At 39.0% G+C, this 27,296-nt stretch overlaps 1 protein-coding gene across 4 annotated transcripts in view; it reads left to right on the top strand.

The window, feature by feature from the left end:
* Positions 1–25,842, top strand: part of dnm1a (dynamin 1a) — a 64,105-nt gene extending 38,263 nt beyond the window's left edge. For all 4 annotated transcript variants that reach the window (XM_028463183.1, XM_028463185.1, XM_028463184.1 and 1 more), the window contains 8 exons: positions 196–309; positions 17,080–17,189; positions 18,679–18,790; positions 18,990–19,004; positions 20,036–20,206; positions 20,280–20,521; positions 21,263–21,457; positions 25,110–25,842. In XM_028463183.1, the coding sequence (XP_028318984.1) occupies positions 196–309; positions 17,080–17,189; positions 18,679–18,790; positions 18,990–19,004; positions 20,036–20,206; positions 20,280–20,521; positions 21,263–21,457; positions 25,110–25,140 (990 nt within the window). In that variant the 3' untranslated portion in view covers positions 25,141–25,842. The remainder of the gene's footprint in view (positions 1–195; positions 310–17,079; positions 17,190–18,678; positions 18,791–18,989; positions 19,005–20,035; positions 20,207–20,279; positions 20,522–21,262; positions 21,458–25,109) is intronic.
* Positions 25,843–27,296: the final 1,454 nt, after the last annotated feature.

Below are 27,296 nucleotides of genomic sequence, written 5' to 3'. Positions count from 1 at the left end.
AAAATAGAGTGTGAAGACTGTGTTTGGTGTCGAACGTGAGTGTTTTGTGGCAGTTCATCCTTTAGAAGTAGATCCTTCACCCTTTGTTTCATCTTTAGGTTAGGAGTTGGTTCTGTTTACAGGTTGGAAAGTTGATGTTTTTGAGACGTCTGTAAAAACACAAATAAACGTGTCCCTTCTGTCGTTTGTTTTTAGGTGATCAGAAAGGGATGGCTCACCATCAACAACATTGGCATTATGAAGGGCGGAGCCAAGGAGTATTGGTTCGTCCTGACCGCTGAGTCTCTCTCCTGGTACAAGGACGATGAGGTGAGGCCTAGCACACACACACACACACACGGTTGAAATTGTACACCAGTACAAGTAAGTCATACATAAAATACTCAAGTACAAGTAAAAAGTAGCTCAATTAAATAGTACTCAATGTAATACATACAGGGTTCCCGCGGGTAAAAATAAGGCCTTAATTGTCATTAAAATGTCTTAAATCAATGTTTCAAAGTCTTACATTTTAACACATAGTTAGTCTCACATTCCAAAATACAATGTAAATGGTAACAGTTTAAAAAAATATAAATATATAATTTACTGTCATTGCGGAATCACGACAGCGAAATCAACTACAAAACAATGTTGTGGTTGCAGAGGGACTCTGTGCAGATGCCCATCATGCTTGTAGCAACTTTCAACAACATGGGGAAATGTAAATTTAACAAAATTTGCCTGTTCAATGAAGATTTTTCTTAATGGTTTTTATTTTTTTTTCTTGTTTCATAGATTTATGGTTATTTTTGAAGTTGTCGTGTGTTTTAAAAGGTGATTTTGATTAATTTAGTCTTTTTTTGTGTTTATTTTACTGTGATTTTGTGTATTTTTGTGTGTTTTCTTTGGGGGCCACCAGTTACACGTCTGCACTAGACATTGGAAAAATATTTACCCTAACCCTATTGTAAATAATGTGGCTTTTTTTTCTGTTTACTGTGAAGGTGGTCTTAAATTTTATTTCAAATGGCATTAAAAAAAAGTCTTAAAAATTCTTAAATTCAATTTTTTACATTTTATTTCATTTATTTTTCTTTAATTTAATTTGACTGAAGCTATAGGAACCCTGGTTACCGCGGTGCCCCCTCTATGATGTTACATTAAAAGGCTTAAGGGGCTGCGACATAAAAGATACCAAACATTTTCAAAGTATTCATTCACACTAAAGTTCTAAAAAGTATAAACATTGTCAAAAATAACTCAAAACAAACTGGAGATCTTGGCCAAATAAACAAAAGTAGGGAGGACACCTAGTGTCCACCCTCTAAATCAGTGTTTCCAAATGGGGGCACGTGTACCCTTAGGGGTACACAATGGCAGTACAGGGGGTATTAAAAACATGGGGATTTTAAAATAGTTTTTTTTTCAGTTAAAAATGACGTATCACAAAAAAAAATCATAATAATGATGAAAACGATCTTAATAGAACATGAACTGAAAATATCAAGGTCAGTCTTGTTCACACACCAGGTGGAAGCACTAAATACTTTTTCATTTCACTTACTTAGAAAGTTTGATTCTTTAAAACGACTCAACACTCATTCATTCCATCATTACACTTGATAGTTGTTTTTAAATAGTATTCTGAGCCAAATGTATCCGGACAAAGGAGGTACTTATAGTCAGAAATAAAAGAACAAGAGTACGTTAGACAAAAAGGTTTGAGAACCACAACTCTAAACTAAAGCTACAGAAACACTTAACCTACCAGTAATCTCCAGTTCAAACTAAAGTAACAAACTTAAGTGGGGAGCAGAATGTTGTACCTCCTTTCCTCTGGTCCTCCCAGCCCTTTTCTATAGCCCCTCCTCCTTCTTCACCTGATTGCTGATGTGAATCAGGTGTGTTCGGTTAGACCGCTAGAGGGAGGAGGGGCTTAGAGGCCTGGAGGGAACAATGGTAACAACGTCTCAACTTCAAAAAGATGGAGATGAAATCTTGCACAGTTGGAACTTAATGTATTTTCCACAAAGGCATCTGTATAAAATAAAAGGTTTGTCAAAATGTACAATTATTTTTTTTAAATAAATGAATTCAAATAAATAATGTACTCAGTAATGGTTGGGTGTAGAAATGTTAATAATTACTTAACTTCTTTAAAAACCTACTGAAGTACAAGCGCAATTACTGATTTAGAAATCCATTACTTTCACCTCTGCAAATAAGTCATACATAAAATACTCAAGAACAAGTAAAAAGTAGTTCTTTAAGTAAAAGTTACTATAGCTACTTTCACCCCCCACCGTTTATTTTTGGTAATAAATCTTGCCACGGTTCCCTTGCATCCAGTAAATATCTCATGTATAAACTTAAAAAGGAAGAGACCAAATCTTGCACAAATGTAACTTAATTTATTTTCCACAAAGGCATCTGTATAAAATAAAAGGTTTGTCAAAATGTACAATTGTTTTTTTTAAAAATAAAATAACACCAATAAATTCAATTTAAAAAAAATTATCTAAGTACTGCTACATTTATGAACTCTAAAACAGTGCCATGCCAAATGTGCCATGTGGGTAACAACATGCTAAGAGCATATGGATTATGTTTAATGTGTTCAATGAGACCCTGAAATGGAAATTAAAAAAAACTATCACAAAAAATAATAATTTACTCAGTAACGTTTGGTTGTAGAAATGTAACGAATGACTTTAATTCTTTTAAAATGTACTAAAGTACAAGTACATTTAGAAAATAAACCCAAGTACCCATAAAAGCAACTCCATTACAGTAAAGTGAGTACTTGTAATCTGTTACTTTCACCTCTGGATGTATATATGTACTCTGAACTGAAGCAGCACACACACGCACACACGCACACACACACATGCACGCACCCAATCTGCAGAACAGAATCCCCCCACACTTTTGAAAAAGTCAGGACCCCCCAGCGTGACACCAAAGCTGGCACACACATGTGCATACCAGAGCACCCTGCTCTGTTCCCAATTACACACACACACACACACACACACACACACACACACACACACACACACACACACACACACACACACACACACACACACACACACACACACACACACACACACACAAGGACTGGGGGGCAACAAGGACGGCGTGAACACAAAGAAGAAAAGTTGTGCATTAAGATGGAGGAGGAGCACGCTGCGGAGCATTTTTAACCTGTATTTTATGCATAAAAAGCTCATGAAAACAAAATCCAACTTCCCCTTCCATTGCTTTTCTTTATCGTTCCTTCCTGCCTCGGCCTTTTCTCGTCATCATTTCCATTCCCTCCTCCCTCCATCCACCCATCCATCCATCCATCCATCCATCCATCCTTCCCCTTCTTTTTTCTACTGTATATTTATTTGGAACCACAAGGGCTCTCAAAGACCTTAAACCAACACCATACACTGGTGTTTTATCGCAGCACTGAGGCTGAAGGGCACTGCAGCGCTGCTAGAGCTTAAAACCAGAAACCTAAAAAAGAAGAAGAAAAGGACTTTCCATTCTGTTTTGTATCCAAACACACACACACACACACACACACACACACATTCACACACACAATTACGAACGCACATGCACATTTGTGTCGAGTGTGTGTTCCTGAAGCTTTACATATGGCACCTCATTGGACCCCTTGTCAGCGAAGGAACACACTAAGAACATGCACTTAAACACTCATTCTACTTTTTTTAAATAATATTTTATCCTCACACACACACACACACACACACACACACACACACACACACACACACACACACACACACACACACACACACACACACACACACACACACACGTGCACACACGCATACACACACACACACACACACGCACACGCACGCACACACACACACACACACACACACACGTGCACACACACACACACACACACGCACGTACGCAACTTGTTCAAAGATACACACTAAGAACATACACTTAAACACACATTCCACTTTTTAAAAATTGTATTTTATCTTCACACACACACGCGCACACACACACACACACACGCACGCACACAACTTGTTCACAGGTACACACTAAGAACATACACCTAAACACACATTCCACTTTTTTAAAATAGTGTTTTATTTTCACACACACACACACTCACGCACACATTCACGCACGCACATGCGCACGCGCACAACTTTTTCAAAGGTACACTCTAAGAACATACACTTAACACACATTCTACTTTTTTGTGGTTGTAGTTTTTCTTCACGCACACGCATGCATGCATACACACACACACACACACACACACACACACACACACATTTGTGTTGGAGTGTGTGTTCCTGACGCTTTACACATGGCACCATAATGGACCCCTGCCAGAAAACACACAACTTTTTCAAAGGTACACACTAAAAACATACACTTAAACACACATTCTACATTTTGTAGTTTATCCTCATACACACGCACGCACCCACGAATGCACGCACGCACACACACACACACACGTATGAACACACACTGTATCGCCAAGCCACAAAAAACAGCAAACTGCCACTTTAATAGCTGACTCTTGTCATGGGGAAAACCCTTGTTGATTTCTGGCACACACACACATATACACACATGCACACTAACCAAAACATCCTGGCACCCCAAGTTGGGTTTTAAAGTTATTATTAGTGTGTATGTGTGTGTGCTCGTGCACTCTCACAAACCTTCTGGTCTGTATTATAACAGGACATGCCAATTCTTCGAATAAGGCGCCGCTGCAGCTCAAAGCTTTCCAGGGCAGAACGAGTGCAAGGAAAATGTCAAATAGAAGAAAAGAAAAGAAGCTTAAAAGTGTCCAATTTAAAAAAAAAAAAACCTCAGACACTCGTTTCGTGTTTTATGCTTGCAGCAGATTTGTGTGCAAACAGATCTCTCACTTACATGTCTCACAGGCTACCATTGATCAAATATGAGCATTGATTTGATGACTTTTTTGAATTAATGTGTAGTATTTTATGAATTTGTGTGTGCGTGTGTGTGTCCGGGTTTCCCTATACCGGCTGTAAAGCTGCCAGAAAGCCAGACTGGCCTGGTGATCCTAGTTGTAAACATCCCGAGGGGGGGAAACAGCAGACTTTCAACACACTCACACTCACATATGTGCATGGGTGTTTGTGCGCGTGAGTGTGTGCATGTGTGTGTGTTTGTGCGTGTGTGTGTGTGTGCGTACGCTTTAGGGGCTGTAAATGGAAACAGGTTGGTTTGTGGTTGGCATTCCTGCATTTGATTGGACATCGTGTGAAGATTCCATCCTCCTCCTCCTCTTCTTCTTATTTGCTGATGTGAGTGTGTATTAAATGTGTGTGTTACACAAAGGCTACAAAATAAGTATGAATTTGGATAACAAAACTAAACAAGACACAAACAAACTATAAAGGTGTTGCCTGTCTTGTAATTTTAGGTCTGTAGACGAGCTATATAAAGAATATCCTTTTTTTTTTTTTTTTTTTACGATTTGGTTTTGTTCTCCCTGTCTCTATATATATACTTTGTGGTCATTTGAGGTAAAGCAGCCTCAAGCTGATTCAACGCAGCAACATTTCAGTACGTTTTTATTGTGGGCGTAGTGTGAAGCCGTTTTTAGTGAGTTTACAGTGTGTTTCCATTTGATTTTTTATGTTTTACTCTAGTTTGGCTAGTTGTTGCTGCCCTCTGATTCATTATAAATGAGGTAAATGGATGCGTAAGCATGTAAAACTCTCAAAGGTCAGAAAGGAACAGAAAAAAAAAAAAAAAAAGGGGACGACTTCAAACAGAAATCCGTGCATCTTTATTTGTGACGTTGAAATCATAAATACAATTGCATAATGTAAAAATCAGTACACAGGGTTATTTATTTTAGTATAAACACATACATTTAAGGCCTTCTGTCACTCATAAATCCATCCTGTGAGGGTGACTTTTCCGTGGTGAGGCCTTTGGATGCTTTAAATAGTCTCGTTTGTTCCTGATGTACGATGATGGGTGGTGCTCCGTGCTCACGCCTGCTGGATGCCCTCAGGAGAACCCTGACTTTTATATTTACTCTTTTTCTTTTTAATTCCCTTCTTCCTGTGGACACATGTGCTTCCCCGGTCAGCCTAACCAATGTGCAGACTACTGTACAACCACTACTTCCTGAACAGGTAGTCTGAACACTGGGCAGGCGGGTCGGGCGACTGACGGACGGACTGACGGACGGACGCTGCAGGGCTTTTTCACTCCAACATTTGGCTTAATCTTGCATTTATTTGGTGAAGATACTCACCTCAGATTCCACTTGGGTCAGACTCGTGCTGATCTTGCTGATAGTTGGAGGCCAGAGATGGATTTACAAGATAGAGGAGGAAAAGAAAAAAGATGATAGATAGATAGATAGATAGATAGATAGATAGATAGAGATAGATAGATAGATAGATAGATAGATAGATAGATAGATAGATAGATAGATAGATAGATAGATAGATAGATAGATAGATAGATAGATAGATAGATAGATAGAGATAGATAGATAGATAGATAAATAGATAGATAGATAGATAGATAGATAGATAGATAGATAGATAGATAGATAGAAGTCTTCCTCTTGTTGGATTTTCCTCCCGTGTCCCGCTGTGAGAGGCAACACACAAGTGCAAAAAATACACCTAACATTAGATATTTATCTAGTACAACTGATAATCATATAAAATAATTTTTTTTAATTAATTGTAATACCTTGATTTAGAGCAGTTTTTTACAAAAATATGATGAAAATGTGACAAAAAGAAAGAAATTGTCTTTCTTAATTTGCGAAATATAACATTCAGAGAAAAAAAATACACACTATCAATGGTTAATACCTCTTTAGCTTGGATTTGTCACACCTGATATCTTTCCATCCAAATAAAAAGAATAGATAATGAAAAGAGAGTTTTAAAATCACTGTTAAACCAACTTTATAGACTTTGACTGCTTCCCGTCTTAATGCTTAAAGAGCCATCAGGGAATTTCGTGGTCAAACGCTTGACCCGAGACCTCCCACTCAAACCCCAACGCACCCTTTGTCAACTGGGCATCGGCCAACCTGAGAGCTACAATACCTGCCAGTTCAAGTCAAGAATGTCTTTTTCCAGTCCACACTTTCTCACCCTCTGATTTGATCGTCGCGTTGACGAGGTTCAACTCTGCCGATGGTTTTCAAAGGCGAGGATCCCCCCCCCCCACGATGAAGAATTGAAGCACTGGAAACAATCGAAGTGGACCCGGCAGGAGGATACGACGTGGCAAACAACTGGCTACCAAGTTTCTTCTTGGAGAGACAGAAGAGGAAAAAGAGTGAGAGAGAGAGGAGATATTGAGAGAGAAAGAGGAGGAGCTGGTTGGCCCCCCATTTTTTTCCTTCTTCTCTCTCCCTCCTTCTCGTCTGGCCTTCCCCTCCACCCCCTTTTTTTCGTCTCCACCACTCACTCACTTGGTTTTCTGTCTTTCCTCTGGTTTATGGAGAGAAAGTGAAAGGTCAAAGGTGAACAGGAAGTGAGACGCATTTATTTTAGCGTGTGTGTTGTAAAGTTTGGAAAGGGAGTGAAAGATTGGCCACAGACGGAGAGGAACCCGAGAGTGTGTGCGATCTGAGTGTGTGTGTGTGTGTGTTTTAGCCACTTTCTGTTGTTCCCCAAAACAAGTGTGACTTTGGTGAAGCATCGCTCGCTCGCATCCCTCTGCCTCTGGTCCTCGTGAGCGTGATTGTGGTTTTTTGGGGACGGTTGGAGTGATGGATGTGTGTGTGTGTGTGTGTGTGTGTGTGTGTGTGTGCTGTTCCTGGATGAGAGCAGAGGCTCCGTGGTCTTTGCAGCGAGGGCAAGGAATGTCGGCATTTTCTTGGCAAGCGGGAGGACGCCTTGTAATAACTCCAGATGTGCAGCCCTGTGGTCTCCGTTTCTCTCTTGCTCCTTCTGTTTTTACTTCTAAAGCTGATTTCCTCTCCCTGTACGACTGGAATAAAGAGCCCTTTATGCTGCTCCACAGACTCCCCCCCCAAATCACACACACATACGCTGGTGACGGCGAAGGGGGATGTTTTTTTCTGGTGCCACCGGTGACATACTACTGCTAAATCAGAACCAGAGTCTAGAACGTGATGTGTGCGTAAGTGAGGAGGAAAAAGTCTGCGTGATTTCACAGTTCAGACACAAGTTTGCATTTTTCCCCCCCTTCTTTAGATCATATTTAAGGTTCATTCTTAGCAGACAAGACTAATCAATGCTAGGGTTTCCATGTGTGTGTGTGCGTGCGTGTGTGAGAGCTTGGACTTGTGTTTATTTTAGCTGTGGTTTCTGAGCTCCAACCTGAGCCCCAAATCAAAGCAGACACAATCCCAGGAGAGACGAGTCAGCAGCGCTGGTGGAGACGGAGGGGAAGCGAGAAGAACAGGGAGAAAGAGAGAGAGAAAGAGAGAGAAATGGGAATGAAAGACAAGAAAAGTTTTCAAATTTGAGGCGAGGTGGCGTGTGAAGTGATGCCCAGTGATCGGAGTTTTAACAAAGATGTGAAAACTACGAGAAAAGTCCAAATCGATCTTCATCGCTGTCAAATTCGGAGATAAATTATTGGTCCGCATCTCGTTTTTGAGTGGCGAGTTGAAGGAAAGCTGCGGTCGCACCAACATTGTTTCCACCGTTGCGTTGACCAGCCAGGCAGCTTCCCTTTTCAAACTATTCATCATTGAAGCCAGAGTTACAGAGAAAGTGTCTCACTCTATGTTTGTCCATCCCAAAATACAAATGATTCATGAAAAATTCCCTTAAATGACCAAAATTGTACCAAAACACGACACAGGTGCCATTTTGCACTCAGACTCTGTTAGAAACACACACACTCACACGCTGTAAAACCAGGAAACTTTGCTGTGTCTGCGTAGGCACTAATTAAAAATGTAAAACTATTCAGCTGACTTTGGACATCTGTCCAAGTAGCGAGGAGTCATTTAAAGCATATAATCAAAGTGCAAAGTAATTCAGGGGGTGTACCGCAAGGCGCGTCCAACTGTCAGCTAGCGGGGTCCCAAAAATAGACTCACTAAACATTTGACTTCCATGTTGTCTCATCTTAGACAAGTTTGCAACGTGTTTCACGTCTGAAAGCACAGTGGGAACAGCTGAATAGTTGTCATATTACACCAGTCATTCAAAATAACTGGTAGTGAGGATGTAGCAACAAATTCTATATCAAATACAACTTTCGCAGTTTGGTTAAAAGACTGAGAGACAGATTTTATTTATTTTATTTAGTTTTACCCTACTGGTGATGTGTTGTTGCAATAGTAATTGCAAATAGTAAAAAGAAAAAACGTCATAATTTATTCCAGCAAGTTCATTTTGTCTTCTTTTTGAATAATATGTTAAGTTCTTTGATCTTTGTTCTTTGATCTCCTGACATGTTTCGACTATCAACTGTCATGTCTTCTTCAAAGGCATCTGCTGATCGCTTTGATGTGTCCTTGACTTCCGCTCATTAATTTCAGCTTGGATCAATGTAAATTTCCTGAAAAAAGTTGTCTGAACAAATGAAACCATGACATTATAAATTATTATTAATTATCATTATTACCTCCACCGAAAAGGTCATATTTTCAATAGTTTGTCTTTTTGAAGGATTACGTCAAAAGTACTTAACGGATTTTGACAAAATGTTAAGATAAACCACCTTCTTACACTGAAAGACTCCATTAAACTTTAGAGGGGATCTTTATCAATATACTGATTGTGGATTAGTTTCAAAATTTGAAAAATCCCTATTTCTCATAATTGGTGAAAATTTAATATTTCATATCTCTGTTTGTAATCGACCCATCTTTATGAAATTTAATGAGTTTTGTTGAATTGGTTCCTCAATTATCACACCAAGTTTCATCTGGATTGGAACCGAAATGCACATTTTATTGTGATTTTTCCACATTTGGACCTACTGTATCATTATCAATTGGGGATAGAAATGATTTCCAAGCATTTAAAGTTTAAAAAATCATAATACCATGGTCATTCACACTTGATTAAGCTTTGATTTGCTGTTGAATTGGCACCTTTAATAGCAAACTAAATTTAATCTGGATCGGAACCGGATTGTGCATTTTATAGCGATTTTTCCAAAAAAAGGGGGCGTTCCCTAGTTTTGGACCTACTGCATCATTATTAATTGGGGATACAATTTTCTCCCAAGCCTTTAAAGTATAAAACATCACAATACCATTATTATTCACACTTTGATTACTGATTATGGTTTGATTTGCTGGTGAGTAGATGTTACTGATAACTTCTTGCCTCAGAATAAAACAAATTGTCCATCAGTAGTTGGATTTTCAAGTGTTTATATGAGCCCCCCCCCCCCCCCACCTTCCTTTACTCATAGGTGGTCACTAGTGATTGATCACACGTCCTCCATAGGCTGTTACTCTGACCCTCTGCAGAAGCAAATACTAAAGCAGATAATTGACTGCTTGGCAATTAGCGCCTAAACAGGAAGGCAACAGTGACCCGGGTCTGTTCGTGGCTCGCCCTGTTCCCTTTCTCCATGAAAATGTTTTGTTCTTGAATGCGATCATTCCCACAAGGGAAGCCATGTGGAATTAAATAGCTGTCAGTGTTTTAAAGGATTGTTGTAGGGGGAAGAAAAAACTGCAGACCAAGAATTCATGCAAGGATTTATGCATCTTCTCTGGAAGCTGGAACATTTGTGTGCGGCCGCATTGATGAACTCTTGTTACATTGTGTCTTTTATGAAGCATCAGGCAGACTGAAGTCTTGGAGACGCCTTGGGCGATGAGTTTATATTAGGATTTTTCCGCAACCTTGTACTTTGATGAGTCAACAACAGCTGCATGTTTAATACGTACCTTCAATTGAGCTGTGATTGATTAAACCGTTAAACTTTACCAATGCCAAGTCTGAAAGCTTACAAGTTAAATGAGTTTGGCTTTGTTTTTGAGTTTCTCTGGGAATGTCACTCATAGATCCAATTTGTTTAAAAAAAAATATGGATCATATTTAAAGGCTAGCTGTCATGAAGTTATATTGAAAGTTCTGTGTGAAGATCATGTATAGTATGAGAGGTTCAGGCGAGTAATGCTCGTCCTTGTTAATCGCAACAGTGTTGTATTGGATCCGCCGTCACGCACATATCTGGCGGTATTTCCTCCTCTGAATCACTATTTATCCTCTACAGAGGTGTCAAACTAATTTTAGTTCAGGGGCCAAATACAGAGTACTTTGATCTCAAGTGGGCCACAAATTTTAAGCGGGAAAACAAGTAATTTCAACATTATTGTGCTCTTGTTTGCAATTCTACGTTCACATTATAACAAACCAATAATATCCAAGCAATGAGTTAATTTCTAATAAATTAAGGGATTCATTATGTAATGATTTAACATAAATGGTTTAAATAAATGGTTTAACAATAAAAATGACTGCAATCATGCATAAGTGTTGAGTTTCATTTACACATTGATTCATGTTTTCTCTGTCATTTTTATTTTCTCCTGTGGGCCAAATTGGATGCTCCAAAGGGCCGGATTTGGCCCCCAAGCCATGAGTTTGACACACATGTTCTACGTCTTGTCCGTGTAAATATTGTAGGCTGACCACAGAGTTTGGTTGTAAAAACCATTTGAGACACGTCCAAAGTACCTCCAACCCACGTCCTTGTGTTGTCTGTAGGGTCGGGCATCGAGTATCGATGGATCCCAGGACTAACTTTCCGATTCTCCCGGAATTCTTCAAATTTTTATTTTGATTCCTGCTATCGATACCCAGATACCCGATACCCACCGGAAGGAGAAGCCGCCGTACACCAATGAAGAAGAATCCACAGGAAGTGTAGTTGTAAACATCCCCGTGAGAAATTCCTAGTAAAATTAATAAAAACTAAAAAGTTCATAAAAATAAAATTCACGGAGAGGTTCAAACTCTTTCATCCAGACAGACCTTTGGTTCGCGAGCTCATTTAAAACATGGAAACTTGTTTGACCCAGCGTCTTAAAAGAATCAAAATTGGGAATCGTTAGGAATTGGAACCAAAATCGTTCAAATTCATACGATGCCCAACCCTAGTTGTCCAACAAATGAAAAGAAAATGTGAAGAAAAGCACGACCAAAACATGAAAAGTGAATAAAGTTGAAGAAAAAAAAGGTGGGAGATGCAAAACACGGCCCCGTCACATCTGGACAAAAATGGCTGCTTCCCATTGGTTGTATTTCAAAGGATTAAATTGCTTAGTAAAGTACTTTGAAGGTATTTATGAATGTGTACATCTTTGGATTAGTGGAAACGTGACAGGTACCCTTTCAGGTATTTGTTAAACATCCTTTTTTAAACTCAAAGGCATCACAGTTTTCGGATCAGTTTTGTTATTTCCTTCAGGAAATACAAAGGTCTTTGCTTTGTTTAGTATTTCTCAAAGACATGAGTGAGTTGGGGAATGGCAGAAGAATGGAGGGAAAGAATAACGGAGTAAGGTGAAGGAGGAGGAGGCTTGTGAAAATTGCCGTTGGCTGCCACCCAGGGCCCGCTCTTTGTGGTAATGACGGGCTGGAGGCAGGGTTATTGCTCCCAGATGTCCAACGTCTTCTCCGCAGCTCTTTGATGCGGAGCCCAAGTTGCCAGGACTTTTCTATCAACATACACACACAAATACACACCAATTCACATTCAGACTCTATAACATGTAGCCACTTAAAAAAAATCACGGAATCTGTAAATGAGTTTCTTCTTGGTTTAGACAAAGTGCCTCGATTTGTTCCCGAGTGTTAATTGGATATGTTTTATGTAAACTTACGTATATATATCTGTTTTTGTGTTTTGTGTGTGCGTGTGTGTGTGTAGAGGAATTTCATTTGAATTTAGAGTTCTAAAGGTTTGGGAGAGAATGGAAAGACTTTTGTAAAAGCAGAAGTGAACTTCCTCTGGCTTTTCATAATTAGGCTGCTATTAGTCACCAGCAAAATATGAATGAAAAGTACTTTTTACACGCACGCACACACACACACACACACACCATCGACTGCACTGCCAACGACTGCTGGGTGTGTTTTCATTGCTGACGTCTTACTTTTGTGCGCACTGAAGGTATTTTGAATTACTAACAACTATTAAGTTGTCTGAAAAAGGTGTTTCAGGGACAAAATGTATGTTGTTACAGTTTTTTCTTGCTGTTTCTTTCAAGTCAGTCTTTTTTTCCCGTTTCGATTTGAATTTTAAATGCAATGTGCCCTTATTTTTAAAGGAGCTCTAAAAACTATGTTAGAGTAACGGAAAACGGATAGTTTCCTCCGTAAGTTTGTATATAAAAATAGAAAGCGCCTTCACAGCTGCTGCTGCCAAATGTGAGGCACCTGCCCATCGTAGTCTCTAAGTTGTAATAAGTGAGTATTTGTGTGTACAGCCTAACCTCAGGACAAGACACACCCTGAACTTCCTCCGCCTTTTTCTTCTACCTTTATCCGTTATAAGTTACATACAGCAGAATGAAAAAAAGCAGCAAAGAACCCTGTGGTTATTTTTGACTTGCACTTATGATTTAAAATAGTTTTACCAAAATGATGAATACCAACGATATCATTCTGTGCTGTCAATTCAACTCAACCCAGCAGTATTACTGTATGTTTAGAGCACTTTAATAACAATTAAAGCTGATACAAAGTGCTTTGAATCAACACCAGAAAAAAAAAAAAAAAAACATGTCACATCAAAATCACTAAAAGATAGAACTATAAAATATTTTTTTATATAGTAAAATGAACCAATAAATCAACCAAAACAGCAAATAAAAATTATGGTAATAGAATAATGCAGTTATGGGATGGATTTGTAAGAAAAATGAAGCCTGAAGCATTGACTGTAAATTATTTTAGAAATTTTATTTTGAAAATTGTATGATTGATTTTTCTGAAAAAGATCAAATATTGTCACAATGAAAAAGACAAAATTGAAATGTAAATTAATTAATATGGTGAATGTTGTTGTTTTTTGTCATTTCATTTACTGAAAAAATACACAAATTTTAATAGCACGAGATTAAAAAACAAGTATTATAACTAATATTTTAGGATAAAAATTAAAATGAAAATTCAAAATTCCTAAATTTTTCATATTTTTTTTGTAAATGAATAGTTATTATTTCTGAATAAAAAGCAGTGCCATCTCTATTTCTCTTTAATGTGTCAGAACAAAAAAAATAATGGTTGATTGTATTTCTGTGATGGGTTTGCATGTGTTTCCAGTGCATGCAGAGGTTTTATTTGGGTATATTTTTTCCTTCAACACACCTGATTGTGTGTTTTTAGTACCACGGAGTTTCTATAGTTACAGTCGGAGCAAAAGTACATATGCGTATTATCATCAGATGGATGAACAAACTTTTTCAATGGAGTCAAAGAAGTAAAACCTCTAAAAGTGAACAATCTGTTCAAGCGTCTCTATTTAATATAACTCCCCCTCCCACACAAAGAAGACTAACCACAGGTTTGTGTTTTTCTTAATCTTTGTTCAGCATGCAAAGGTCAAACAAACCCTGCTCTTACTTCACAGTGCTGAGAACGCATGTCACATGCTTATCAGTGTGCACTGAGGTTTGCGTGTCCCTGTGAGTGCGTTCAGCGTCTTAAATCTGTAGCGTTGCCTGCTCATATACTGACTGAACTTTATAGGTACATGTGGAAAAGCCATTAGTCTGAAGTACAGCCACATATATAAAACCATGGTTACAAAAGGGCTGACAAAGTGGTGATTAAATTAATTAAGAAATGCTGGAAATATGGGCACTTATTGTCATTTGCTGCATCTATCGCCTGTATTCCAGGGGTTCTCACCATTGGGATCAGGACCCCATTTGGGGTCACAAGACACTGGGAGGGGTTTGCCAATTTGATCCAATTTTTGCTTACTTTTACCCTTTTTCTGCAACTACACATAACTTTAACCTATTTTCATCACTTTTTTTTGCCATATTTTTGCTCCTTTTAATGCGTTTTTGCAACATTACTCTGCCACTTTCAATGCCTTTTCTGCACATTTTTAGCATTTATAAACTCTTTCCACCACTTTTCCCACCTAATGTTGCATATGTTGATCCATTATTGTAACTTTTAGTCTCTTTTCACCATATCTCATGCTTATTTTTGCCAGTTTAACCACATTCATGATTTGTCATGCGCATTCTTTGCCAGTTTAAACTAATTGTTACTACTTTTTAAATTACATATACCAAAATTTCCCCATTTTTGTTACATTTAAGCCAATATTGACACTTTGAACAATTTTTTTACCAATTTTTTGCTTGTGGCCACTCTAATTTGCCACTTTTAACCTATTTTATGTCTGATTAAAACAAGGATTTACATCTTTAAGATGACTTCGCTATATACTGGAGCAAATAATAATAAACTTCCTGGATAACAGTGGATATTATTCAGATAAATAAATAAATGTGTTTATCACAGATTCATAAAACAATGGACCATCATTTTGCTGACTTTATGGATGGACCCCAAAAATCTCTCCCCTTTATTCCCCCTTATAGATGACCCTGTCTCCACCTGACTGTTCTTCAATATTTATGTCTGTGTTCAACCACCTCCAGGTACAGTGGAGGTCCCTGGTCTCTGGCTGCTTTCATTTTAGGGGTTGAAAAGGGGCTGAAAAGGTTGAGAACCACTACCGTAACTTGTAGATGCATCAAAGCTTAAACTAACAGTTGATAGGCTTTGTGTTCTTTAGTCAAACTTCTTTCTCCCCACATCATGTACTCATTGACCAAACATCCCCCCGTACCTCTCTGTCTGCTTCCCTTTCCAACTCTCTGGACTGGATTTACACGCCAGAGGAGAGGAAATGTATGAATCAGTCCAGAGCTGCTCACGCTTGGGGGGCGGGTGGGGGGAGCAGAAAGTGAGGAGAACTATGGAAAAACAGGGGAAATATAGAGAAAAGGTAAAACGATGAGAAAAAGAAATACAGGATAGTGAAAAGATGGAGGACAGAGACTCGTCACTGCAGTAAATGATGATGTCAGCAGTCTGGGACTGTTTTTTTCTTCTTTTTTTAGTTTTTGTATTGTGTATCGGGTGTGTGTATATGTGTGTAGTCCTGCCAAATGTGTCTGTGTGTGTGTGTGTGTGTGTGTGGTTTTACATTTAGAGAATATGGCCATTTAGCTGCACGGGTCATAAAACCTTTGATGGAGTTTGGTCCCACTATACAACCACATTATTCTCTCACTTTCAAACACACACACACACACACACACACACACACACACACACACACACACACGCACACACACACACACACACACACACACACACACACACACACACACACACAAATACATGTACCTTAAGTTGGGGCAGAGCTGGGCCCTGTGGTTTCCCTTCCAGATGGTTTTAAGGTTAGTTAGAGTCTACACTGATAGATGTTTGCAGCTAAAGAGAGAGTGTGTGTGTGTGTGTGTGTGTGTGTGTGTGTGTGTGTGTGTGTGTGTGTGTGTTCAAGACTCACTCCATTTTATTTTAAAATCTCCTTTTTCACCATTCTAATTTTACTCTTTCTTCTCTCTCTCTCTCTCTTTCTCTCTGTGTGTGTGTGTGTTTCTCATTTGTTCCTTGCCCTCTCTATACAACGCTAATCAAAACCACAGACTCTGTGGCTGAGCACAACTTTCCCATCCATCTTTTTTTTTGTTCAAGTCTCTCTGCTCTAAAGATTTACTGTGGGAGCGTTTTCCTCTCGTCTCTTTCCTAAAACAAAATCCAACTACTTTTTGTCTATTAACGTTTCATAACTGATTATTTGTTCAACAGTGGCTTCCATCCACTTGATCGACCTTAGTCGTCATGACTCATGAGACTTTACTCGCAGCATAAAACTGAAAACACACACACACACGCACACAAAAGGAACAGTTTGGAAGTTCATTGCAGTCCAAAGTCACACAAGTGTTGCAGAGCAGGAGGAGAACCTGTAAACTCTGCACCAAATGGTTCAATACAAATCTGCATTCATGCCTCGGTGTGTGCCTTTCGCCCTCTGCAGGAGAAGGAGAAGAAGTACATGCTGCAGGTGGACAACCTGAAGCTGCGAGATGTGGAGAAAGGCTTCATGTCCAGCAAACACATCTTTGCTCTCTTCAACACAGAGCAGAGGTCTGACTCTCCTCACATGCACACCATTCAGATTCATATGCAAAACAAAACTAACAACAGGGTTATGATGAGTGAAATCACTATGGTAACTGACTAAACTAGAATTACAATTGTAATTGTAATCGCATAAGTGATCATTAATTACTATTATTTCATTTATTTGTTTGTTTCGAGGAGGGACAAGAAAGAAAAACAAAAAGGAACAAAAAAAAAACATATTTGTGTACAAGGAAACCCCAACAGAGAAAACAAGATGTTCAAAATATTATATATGATTCATCTACACTTATAATTGTAATAATGTTTGCTTGTAAAGGAGTGGGAAGAATAAAGACTCCCATATTATGACAATTATGACATAATTGTAATTGGAAAAAGGTGTTGCTGTTGTAATCATAATTGAATTGTAATTAAGTTAGGATACTTGACTTTTTAATTGTACTGTAAATGGCATGAAAATTCTATAAATGTCGTCATTAACATTTTAATTAAACACAAATCTGATTAAAACGGCCCCGCACTAAAAATATTAATACTAATATTTTCATTGATTAAGAAGCCTAACAAGGTATTCAAGAGATGAAAAACAAATTGGATGATAGATCATATTTTTTTGTATTTTACCCTAACCCGAAACACAAGAGGAAGATTAAGTTTTACAAGGTTATTTATTAAAGGCTCAGTAATTAACAATGTAATTATAATTGACTTACAGAGGAAAAATAATCATTAAAATTTTGATTGTAATTGGAAAAATAATACTGGTCACCGTAATGGTAACTGAGTTGTATTTAAACATGGATAATTATGAGGGGTGTCCCGATCCGATATTGATATCGGATATATGTCCGATACCAGCCAGAAAACCAATATCGGACTTTATCGGCCTGCATCTAAAATCACCGATACAAGCTCTTCGATAAAATTTTCCACACCAGCACTTCTATCCATAGGTGACTGTGGTTCACACTCTAACACAGTAGCCTACTGTTGCTGACTATTGTTCTCTGTTTGAGTAACATCACTTCATCAAGTTTTTTCTAACATTCCACACTACAAAATAAGTCATAAAAGTATGTATGATTCGTGCTGATATCATATCGGTGTTGCAAGACTGCAATAGCGGTATCATATCAGAAGTGAAAAAGTTGTATCGGGACATCCCTAATAATTATAATTGAAAAATGTTATTGACCCCAACCCTGGATTAAGGTGTTTCTATTTTACCTTAAACTTCTAAGATGGTGCAGTTTTAGAGATCACAGGAAAATCTGGGGTTTATGTTTTGGAAAAGCAGCGGCGACGCAAGAACAGCAAGAAAATGAGAGTCGGTCGACCTAAAGTCTAAAAATCTACAAAACGTGATGAAAATACAGAATATAGCTGAAATAACTATGAATGAATATATAATGAAATACGTCAATAGGAGCCTAGAGTCCACAGACAATACGATATGTATCGTTCATGTTTTAACACTTTGTGTCCTTAGAAATGTGTATAAGGATTACCGTCAGCTGGAATTGGCCTGTGAGAGTCTGGAAGATGTCGACGCATGGAAGGCTTCTTTCCTCAGAGCCGGAGTTTATCCCGAACGGGTCACGGTATGATTTAAACACTTTATCATTTATTGCTGGATTTCCTGTAAAATGTCTCTTGAAACACTGTCAATTGAAATTATCTTGTTTATTTCATGCAAATTTTGTAATATCTGTGTAATTAATTTGACTGTTGCATCTATTATGAGCTATTTGTCTTTTTCATTGTCTTGTATCTTTTTTTTTTTGCTGTTTGACCATGTAGGAGAAGGAAGGAAAGGTATGTTATTCTAATCACGTCACACCTTTTTAATATTCTGTTGTTGTTTTTAAGCTTGGGAAATAGTCAAACGTTTATTTTTTTTAAATGATAGAAACATGATCAGTATTTTGCTAACGTAACTTGTTGACATGACAAACAATCTTTTATGTTGCCTTACTTAGGGCTGAGTCCCTCCTATCTCCTTTCCTATCTACTTTTCCTTAATGACATCACAGGGTTTAGGAAAGGTGTTAGGAGACTTCCCAAAGGAGTCAGGGGAGAGGCCGTCACTTTATTTTGACAATCAGACACACTTCCACTAGGTGACGTAATAGTTCCACGGTGATGAAGGTTAGTGACGTCTGCCGTGGTGATGAAACTACAAATTCCCGAAAAATGGGAATTTTTCGGGAATATTTGAGAATATTTGATATTCTCAAATATCACAAGGTTTAAATGTAAATCAAAGGAAAAGAGGCTACCTGGCTACGAGGAACAAAAGTGAAACTAAAAGAACGTCACAGTGAGAATGGTTGCTCACACTCAGAAATCAACATTATTCCAAAATAAGTAGGATTTTATGAAAGATATAGGCCGACATAACGTTATAGGCATACAAGTGTAAAACCACACAAAGCATTCCTAGGTAAATGGAATATTTTGAATAAAACATATTGTGGCTAAAATTGTCACTGATCCCTTTTTCTTGACTCACAGAACGCTTTGTTTTCACTCATCGTGAGTTTCCTAGAACCCTCGGATGAGCTCGGTCCCTTTAAATGTTGTCACCGCATGGAATTGTGAGTCAGCATTATCTGGTTTCCTTTGGTAAAGGATGCATCAGTGTTTCCTAGGCTAAAGGAAGTTATAAAGGAAGTATTAAGCCTCCTTTCCTTAGTTTTTAGAGAATTGGAATGCTCCTTATCATGGCCGCCACTTAAACGCTTTTTAGGGTTAAGGAAATGTGGATAGGAAAGGACATAGGAGGGACTATTTGGACGCACCCATGGTCTCCTCTGATAGCTTAATGGATCTCTGTGTTTTCACAGAGCGATACTGGAGATGAAAACAGCTCGGACAACTTCATGCACAGCATGGATCCTCAACTGGAACGCCAGGTGGAGACCATCCGCAACCTGGTGGACTCGTACATGGCCATCGTCAACAAAACAGTTCGAGACTTGATGCCTAAGACCATAATGTATCTTATGATTATCAATGTGAGCAAAACTGACACTGACAATGATGCTGTGATAGAAAACAAACCCTTAATGTTCTCTTCACTCTTTCCAGACGAAGGAGTTCATTAACTCCGAGCTGTTGGCTCAACTCTACTCGTGCGGCGACCAGAACACTTTGATGGAGGAGTCCCAGGAGCAGGCTCAGCACCGCGACGAGATGCTGCGAATGTACCACGCGCTACGAGAAGCTCTCAGCATCATCGGTGACATCAGCACCACCACTGTGACCACCGCCATGCCGCCGCCTGTGGACGACTCCTGGCTGCAGGTGAGCCGGGGCGGCTCCGGAGGAAGGTAAGCACCGACAGGAAGTAAGCAAATGTTGTATACTTCTGTTTCCTGTCTGATGTTGAAACTTAGTTGGGTCATTCCATGTCATTTCAACTATTTTTTAAGAGTATCCCACTCACTTTGGTCTCAAAAAATTCAGACTTGTTTCTCTATTTTTTCCGTAATTTTTTATTTTGATTGGTTGAATACTTTTTGAGATATGGCCAATTTAGTGAGGGGGGTAATGTGTCGATTTTCTTATTTTTCTTCCATTTACAACTTCCAATATCTCAGGAACTACACCACAAAGGAAACTGAGATTTTGTATAGTAATAAAGCTCCACGTATTCTCTTAGAATATACAAAAATATCTGCTATACAGCCTATCTGGTGGACATTCCAGCCTCTCAAAATTGAAGAAAAGGTTGTCTGGGTTTCAGGCTCAAACATGTTTGGGCCTTCAGTAAACAACTTTGCATATGCCTCAGCTATGATCTATGTACGTAGACTGTTCAAATCACTCATGATTAGTCACATATATGCATTGGTTAATGGGTAAGTCCATGTACCAAGGATGCACAAAAATCGACACATACCACCCAAACTAAATTGGCCATATCTCAAAAAGTGTTCCTGAACAGTGTGCCAATTGGTAAATATTCTGATTTTTTTCGACCGAAGGGCATGGTCCGTTTGTTTTAATGACTTGGAATGACCCAGTGGTGTTTTATGAGGTGACCTCCTTCTTCTTCGTGTCTTCTTCAGATCTCCAGCCACCAGCCCAACTCCAAACCGCAGAGCTCCGCCTGCCCGCCCCGGATCACGTGGGCCTCCACCAGGACCCCCTCCTGCCGGGGGACCCCCTGTCCCTTCCCGTCCGGGGGCTTCTCCGGATCCCTACAGCGGGCCTCCACCCTCTGTGCCCTCTCGGCCTAACCGTGCACCCCCGAGCGTGCCCAGGTAAGCTCTACCTGTGTATTTATCAGATCCATTCACGTCCAGACGTGATGCTGAAGTGTGGATACTCTTTGTTGCTAAGGGGGATGTGAAGACACCTGGATGAAGAAGGTAAATTGAGTGGCGAGCTCTCTTTTTTTTAAGAGCAAAGCTGAATGGAGACGTAGCTGGATAGCAGCATCATTAATCAATAATGAATCGTCCGACATGAGTGGGTTTTTCAGTTTCATTGTCATTGGCAGCAGGAGCCAGCACAGTGTTCATCACACACTCCAGTCCTCATCTGACCCATGAGATATCTGTACTAAAGCGTGTGTGAAAGGTTTAAAAAGGTTTCTCAAAGAGTTGCTCGTCCTTTTGTGTTGTCACTTCCTGTTTGTGGTGAGGCGTGTGCAGGGGTGGACTGGGACAAAAATTCTCCAAGAAAACTTTAAAACGGGGAAACTTTTTTCTGACACTTTTTTCAGACTTTAGCTTCCTTTTGCCAATAAATGTCCTTTTTTCCCCCTATTTTTGTCCATTATATGCAAGTTCTTGTTTTGTCCTTTCTTTAATTTTTTTCCCACTTTTCATCTAAATAAGCTAAATTGTGCCCAATAAATACCACTTACCTGTTACCCTTTTCCCCTACATTTAGCCTCTTTTTGTGTTCCACATTTTTGCCCTTTTTCACAATTTTTTGCCACATTTTGCACATTTAAGCTACCCTTTGCCATTACATACCACCTGGTTCCTCTTTATTTCCCCATTTTTTGGCCACTCTTCACAGCTTTTGGCCCATTTTATTCACTTTTCACTCTTTTCTTGCCATGTTTTTCCCACTTTTGGACCATTTTTGGCCACCTGTTACCATGTCTGCCTCCACTCGCTCGTCTAAAAGCAACGTAGCAGACCGGCCCGGCCCACCGGGACGATGCCCCCTATGTCAGATGGCCAGTCCACCCCTGGGCGTGTGTAAAGCTGGCTGTGCGTTAGCTGCTTGCCTGTTTGGAAAACACCAGCGTCGCTGTGGAAAAGCTCACCATTACAAAACCTCCAGTTGATGTTAATGCATTAAAGCTAATTTTTTTCCCATTCAAAAAATGACTTCCCAACACACTGAGCCGGTCCATGCACAGGCGACGCTGGTCTATTCCTGCACTGTAACTGTTTGCACTCTCTTCCTCCTCCTCCTCCTCCTCCTTTTCTTCACCCCTCCCTCCATCACCACACCTCCACAGAATAACTATCACTGACCAATGAGGACTAACGATTCTGGTACGTCAGGTTTCGTCCACAAACCTCAAAGAAAACTTTTTTTTTTAAGTGCATGACGGAGTCATCAGAGCGCTGCATGTGCAAACACACTTCCTGTTTTGTGTGAGTGTGTGTTTGCATCAAAATCTCATCTGACTGTGGAGTTAATGCTAATGCGTATTGATCAGGGATTTCTCTGTGCGCTCTAACGATGACATCAGTAAGAAATGACCTCAAAGGGTTGCACTGGCCTCGTTTTTTGTCAACCTGTGACTTTTGACTCAGTCAAGCTTGTTGGTGACTCCTGTTGTTTTTGTTTTTTTTTACTCTTGTTGTAAGGTAAGAACTTGTGTGTTGTTTTTGTTTTTGTTTTTGTTGGGCCTTGAAATTCTTTCAAACGAAAACAAAGAGGTTGAGAAGAATCTTAACTGCTTGCAACTTAAAAACCTGAAAAAAGTCGACAAAACTTACCCAAATATCATCATCTTTTTTGGATAAATATATTCATTAAAAAAAAGTTTTCCCAACAATAAGTAATGCTAAATATCATCAGTATTCAACGTGATGGGCCTGTACTACGAAACTGGATAAGTACATTGGGGATATCTCTCTATCGCCTAACAAAACAGAGCCTCTGTCCTACGAAGTGGGATATAAACACGTTCACTTGAAACAGGTGAATTCAGCCTGGCTACATGCGCGCTACAGTAGAAGGGATGGAGATTGCGGCCAGTTATGCAGACTTACGTCATAATTGAGGAATCTTTTTTTTTTTTAAATATAAAGAATTAAAATCCATAATCAGACCAAAAACAACACTGTTGCTGCAGAAAAAGCAGAAAGGAAGGAATGCAGGAATTGATGACTGTTAATTCTTAAATTAGTGAGATTATACAATATTCATCAAATAAAACAGACACTCTGATCAGTTTCACTTTTCTATTCATGTGGCATTCTGTGGCTCTGATGCTGCATTCATACAGCTCAGCCGACATCATAAGTTGTACAATATTTGTATTTTATACAGCCTGTATTATCTATAGAACTGAGGCTCTGTGCGTCGCCACAGAAAACAGGAATGTATGCATGAATTTATCGGTCTGAAAGCGCCCGATGTACCAGGTTTTATCAGTTGACTAATGTAGGTCAGTCCATCAGATAAAAATCTATGTTTCTGATAGGATGTCATCAGGTAAATGAAAGGAATGACCAGGTAAGCTTGTCAGCCTAAGTTACCATGGTGATTTAGAAGAAGTTAAAGGTCCCATGTCATGCTATTTTTCACCCTAAGAACCCCAAAAACATAGTATTTGAGGTTTTTTTTTCCCAAACTTGCCTGTTTTTCAGAGTTTTAGCCTCTGAAAAGTCCCTTTCTGACCAATTCTACACAAACAGGCTGATTTGCGGCCTACTTATGCATATTCTTAAGTGGGCGTGTCTATAGACGGGACACTGACTTCCTCCTCCCCGCACGATGATAGGGCCAGAGGACGGCCCGCCCTCCTCCCACCCATTCCGTAGCCAAGCTCATGCTGCTTTATAAACACGAGACAGAGCGCGGGGGCGGGGCGTTCGCCGGTACATACATAGACTGTAGAAAATACATATATAGCACTGCGCGTAGCACACTGAAATGCTCACCTTCGTGGGCGTGTCTGTTTACATGTCAATCACGACAGAGAGCTTCCTGGAGGCTCAGTGTTGCGTCAAATTCGCCATCAAAGTGGGAACGCGGAGCAAATCGCCCTCTAACGATTGAGGAAATCAATGAAAAAAACACTTTGGGCATGTGTATGAAACCCAAATAGTACTTTTATGATGTTTAAAACACAGAAAAGTTTATTTAGCTTAACATGGGCCCTTTAACCAGCGTCGTTGTTCAGGACACATGGAATAAATCCCAGAAGATGACAGGAAATCCAGCTGTGTAGTACAGGCCCGATGTGTTACACGTATATTTGGCAATAAATTCTTCCTATTATTTTTTTAATTCTCTAAAATCTAAAATTTTATTATTATGCTTTATTAGATTACGGTTTTTTTGTGGGAGGGATGCAATCTCACAGAGTAGAGAAAGAGATAATCTAGGTGTTTGAAGGGTCAAAAGTACCGTAGTTCATTCATACATGAAGCAACATTTGAATCATCAGTGTTCAGTCATTCAGTCGATCCGTCACCATTTGCTCCCAGTTGCAAGCACATGTGTTGAAATAATGCCAAGTGTGATTTCTTTGTGTTGTCGATCATAAATATTTGGTGTCTCATCAGTGCAGGACTTCTGAATATGAGCATGATTTACAGAACAGGAGCCCTGTTATCTTCAGTCGGAGTGTCGTCATCATCATAAACAAATACACATACTGGGATTAATCCAGCCTTTCCTCTTCTGTTCTGTCCTTCCCTGTGTGTCTGTGTCCAGCCGGAGACCCCCACCTTCTCCGACCCACTAGACTTCTGAGCTCCTTTCTTCCTCCTCAAGCTGTTCCCTACCTTTGGAAAAAAAAAAAAGAGCCCCTAGGCAACAGCGCCACCTTCCTGCCATTTTCAGGACTCTCTCTCCCCCCTGTACTACATATAGACAACCTAGGACCCTCCCTCTCTCCTCATCACAGCAACGCATCATACTTGAAAACCCCCTGCATGACCTACAGAGACCCTCAGACTTTAGATGAAACCATATAGAGACTGTGAAGAACTGGTTAGTGTATGCACAGTATGTATAAACACAGAAAACGCTTGAACAAGCCAGGTAATTTACTCTTACAGCTAGTTAAAAACACATGCAGATGATGAATTCTGCGGCTAACTTCACATTAATGATGGGAATTTTAATACTATAGGAATCGATCATTTTGACCAAAACATCAAAGGCTTGAATTACTCTGTAAAAACAAGGAAATTTGCTCTTTAGTGCATGTTTTTTTTTTTTGTCTGAGTTTGCAGAATTATTCAGATTCAAACTAAGGGTGAAGTTGTTGTTGTTGTTGCTGTTTTTTTTTTTAAAGGCTTTCGAAAGGCGGACTAAGTGTCGAATGCGTTAATGTGATTGTTGTGTATCCCAGCTGTGATTTGTAAATGTGAAAAAAAAAAAAAAAAAAACACGTGGAAAAAAACCAGGGAAGAGAGGAAAAACTAAATGAAGTCCTGCTAGATTTCATTAAAAAAACAAAAAAAAAAAAACAATATTAAATGTAGTTTTATAGTTTTATGTGTGTGAGTGGCAGATGGAAACAATGTCTCCTCTTCTGACGAAGTTAATATTATTTTCATTGTTTGTTTTTTCCTTAGCAGACACTTTTTTTCATCACCATTCTGCATCCTTCCTCAATCCTTCCTCTCTGATTAATATTAATAATTCATTATTCTATCACACGAGGCAGGGGAGCTTGAAGTAGAAAATAGAAATAATGGATTTACAGTTATACCTTCAGATCTCGGGACACAAAATGAGTCCATCACGTACGAATAATCCTTAAAAGATGGAAAAAAATCCCAACTGACAAAATCCTAATCTCTTATTAAAAAAAGTAAAAAAAAAAAAAAAAAATCAAATTTTTCTTTTCTTTTTTAAAATTTTAACTGTAATAAACAGTGCACGTGTCATTATTTTTTACTGACTTATACATAGATCATCTTACCTATAACTTAATTTTAGCTCATAATTAATATAAGTCCAGGGAAATGAGAGGTTAAGCCTACTTTTAATGTGATTCATCACTGGATGTTTTACACAACATCATCTGTGCAAAATAAGAATACTTATTTATAATTTGTGATGGAATAAGTGCCGTATTCGTGTTTCGTGTGTTTTCTCAAACGTCGGCAGACGTCACTTTTTCAACATCAGTGGAAAAACGGACACAGACGTCGACCGATATTACATTTTATGTTAAGGTTTAATTTATTCACACAACTTCTTTCAGGAAATTTACTTTGAAATTTACTTTGATCTCCTGGCACGTTTCAACTGTTCATCAGGACACGTGAAAGCCATCAGGAGATGATTTGATGCTTTCCTTATGAAAGAGCCCGTAAGGATACATCAAATAAATCAGTAGATGCCTCTGAGGAAGACTGACAGTTTGCAGTCGAAACAGGTCAGGAGATCAAAGTAAATTTCAAAGTAAATTGCCTAAAAAAAGTTGTCTGAAAAAATTAAACCCTAACATATTATCTAAAAAACATTTTACGGAAAACATCGCTCATCCCTAATTGTCTTACATTTATAGATTGTGATTTTATCTATTTTTCTAATAACAGGTTGGGATTTTGTGCCATCACCACACACACACACACACACACACACACACACAATGGCTGCTACTCTTCCTCCCTACATTCCTTCCGCCTCCTCCTCCTCAGTCGGACGGGATGTACGACCACCTTTGACATGTGTCAAACTCATGGCCCAGGGGACAAATCCAGCCCTTTGGAGCATTCAATTTGGCCTGCAGAAGAAAGTAAAAATGACAGAGAAAACATGAATAATTGTGTAAATGAAACTTAACAATATTTGCAGGGGTTCACAATTTTTCCCGGTGCTTATACGGCATGATTGCAGTCATTTTTAATGTTAAACACTTGAAAAAACTCAAAATTCTTCCAA

The sequence above is a fragment of the Gouania willdenowi genome, chromosome 12, assembly GCF_900634775.1.
Source record: "Gouania willdenowi chromosome 12, fGouWil2.1, whole genome shotgun sequence".
Taxonomy (NCBI): domain Eukaryota; kingdom Metazoa; phylum Chordata; class Actinopteri; order Blenniiformes; family Gobiesocidae; genus Gouania; species Gouania willdenowi.
This window is presented reverse-complemented; position numbering and strand designations above follow the sequence as displayed.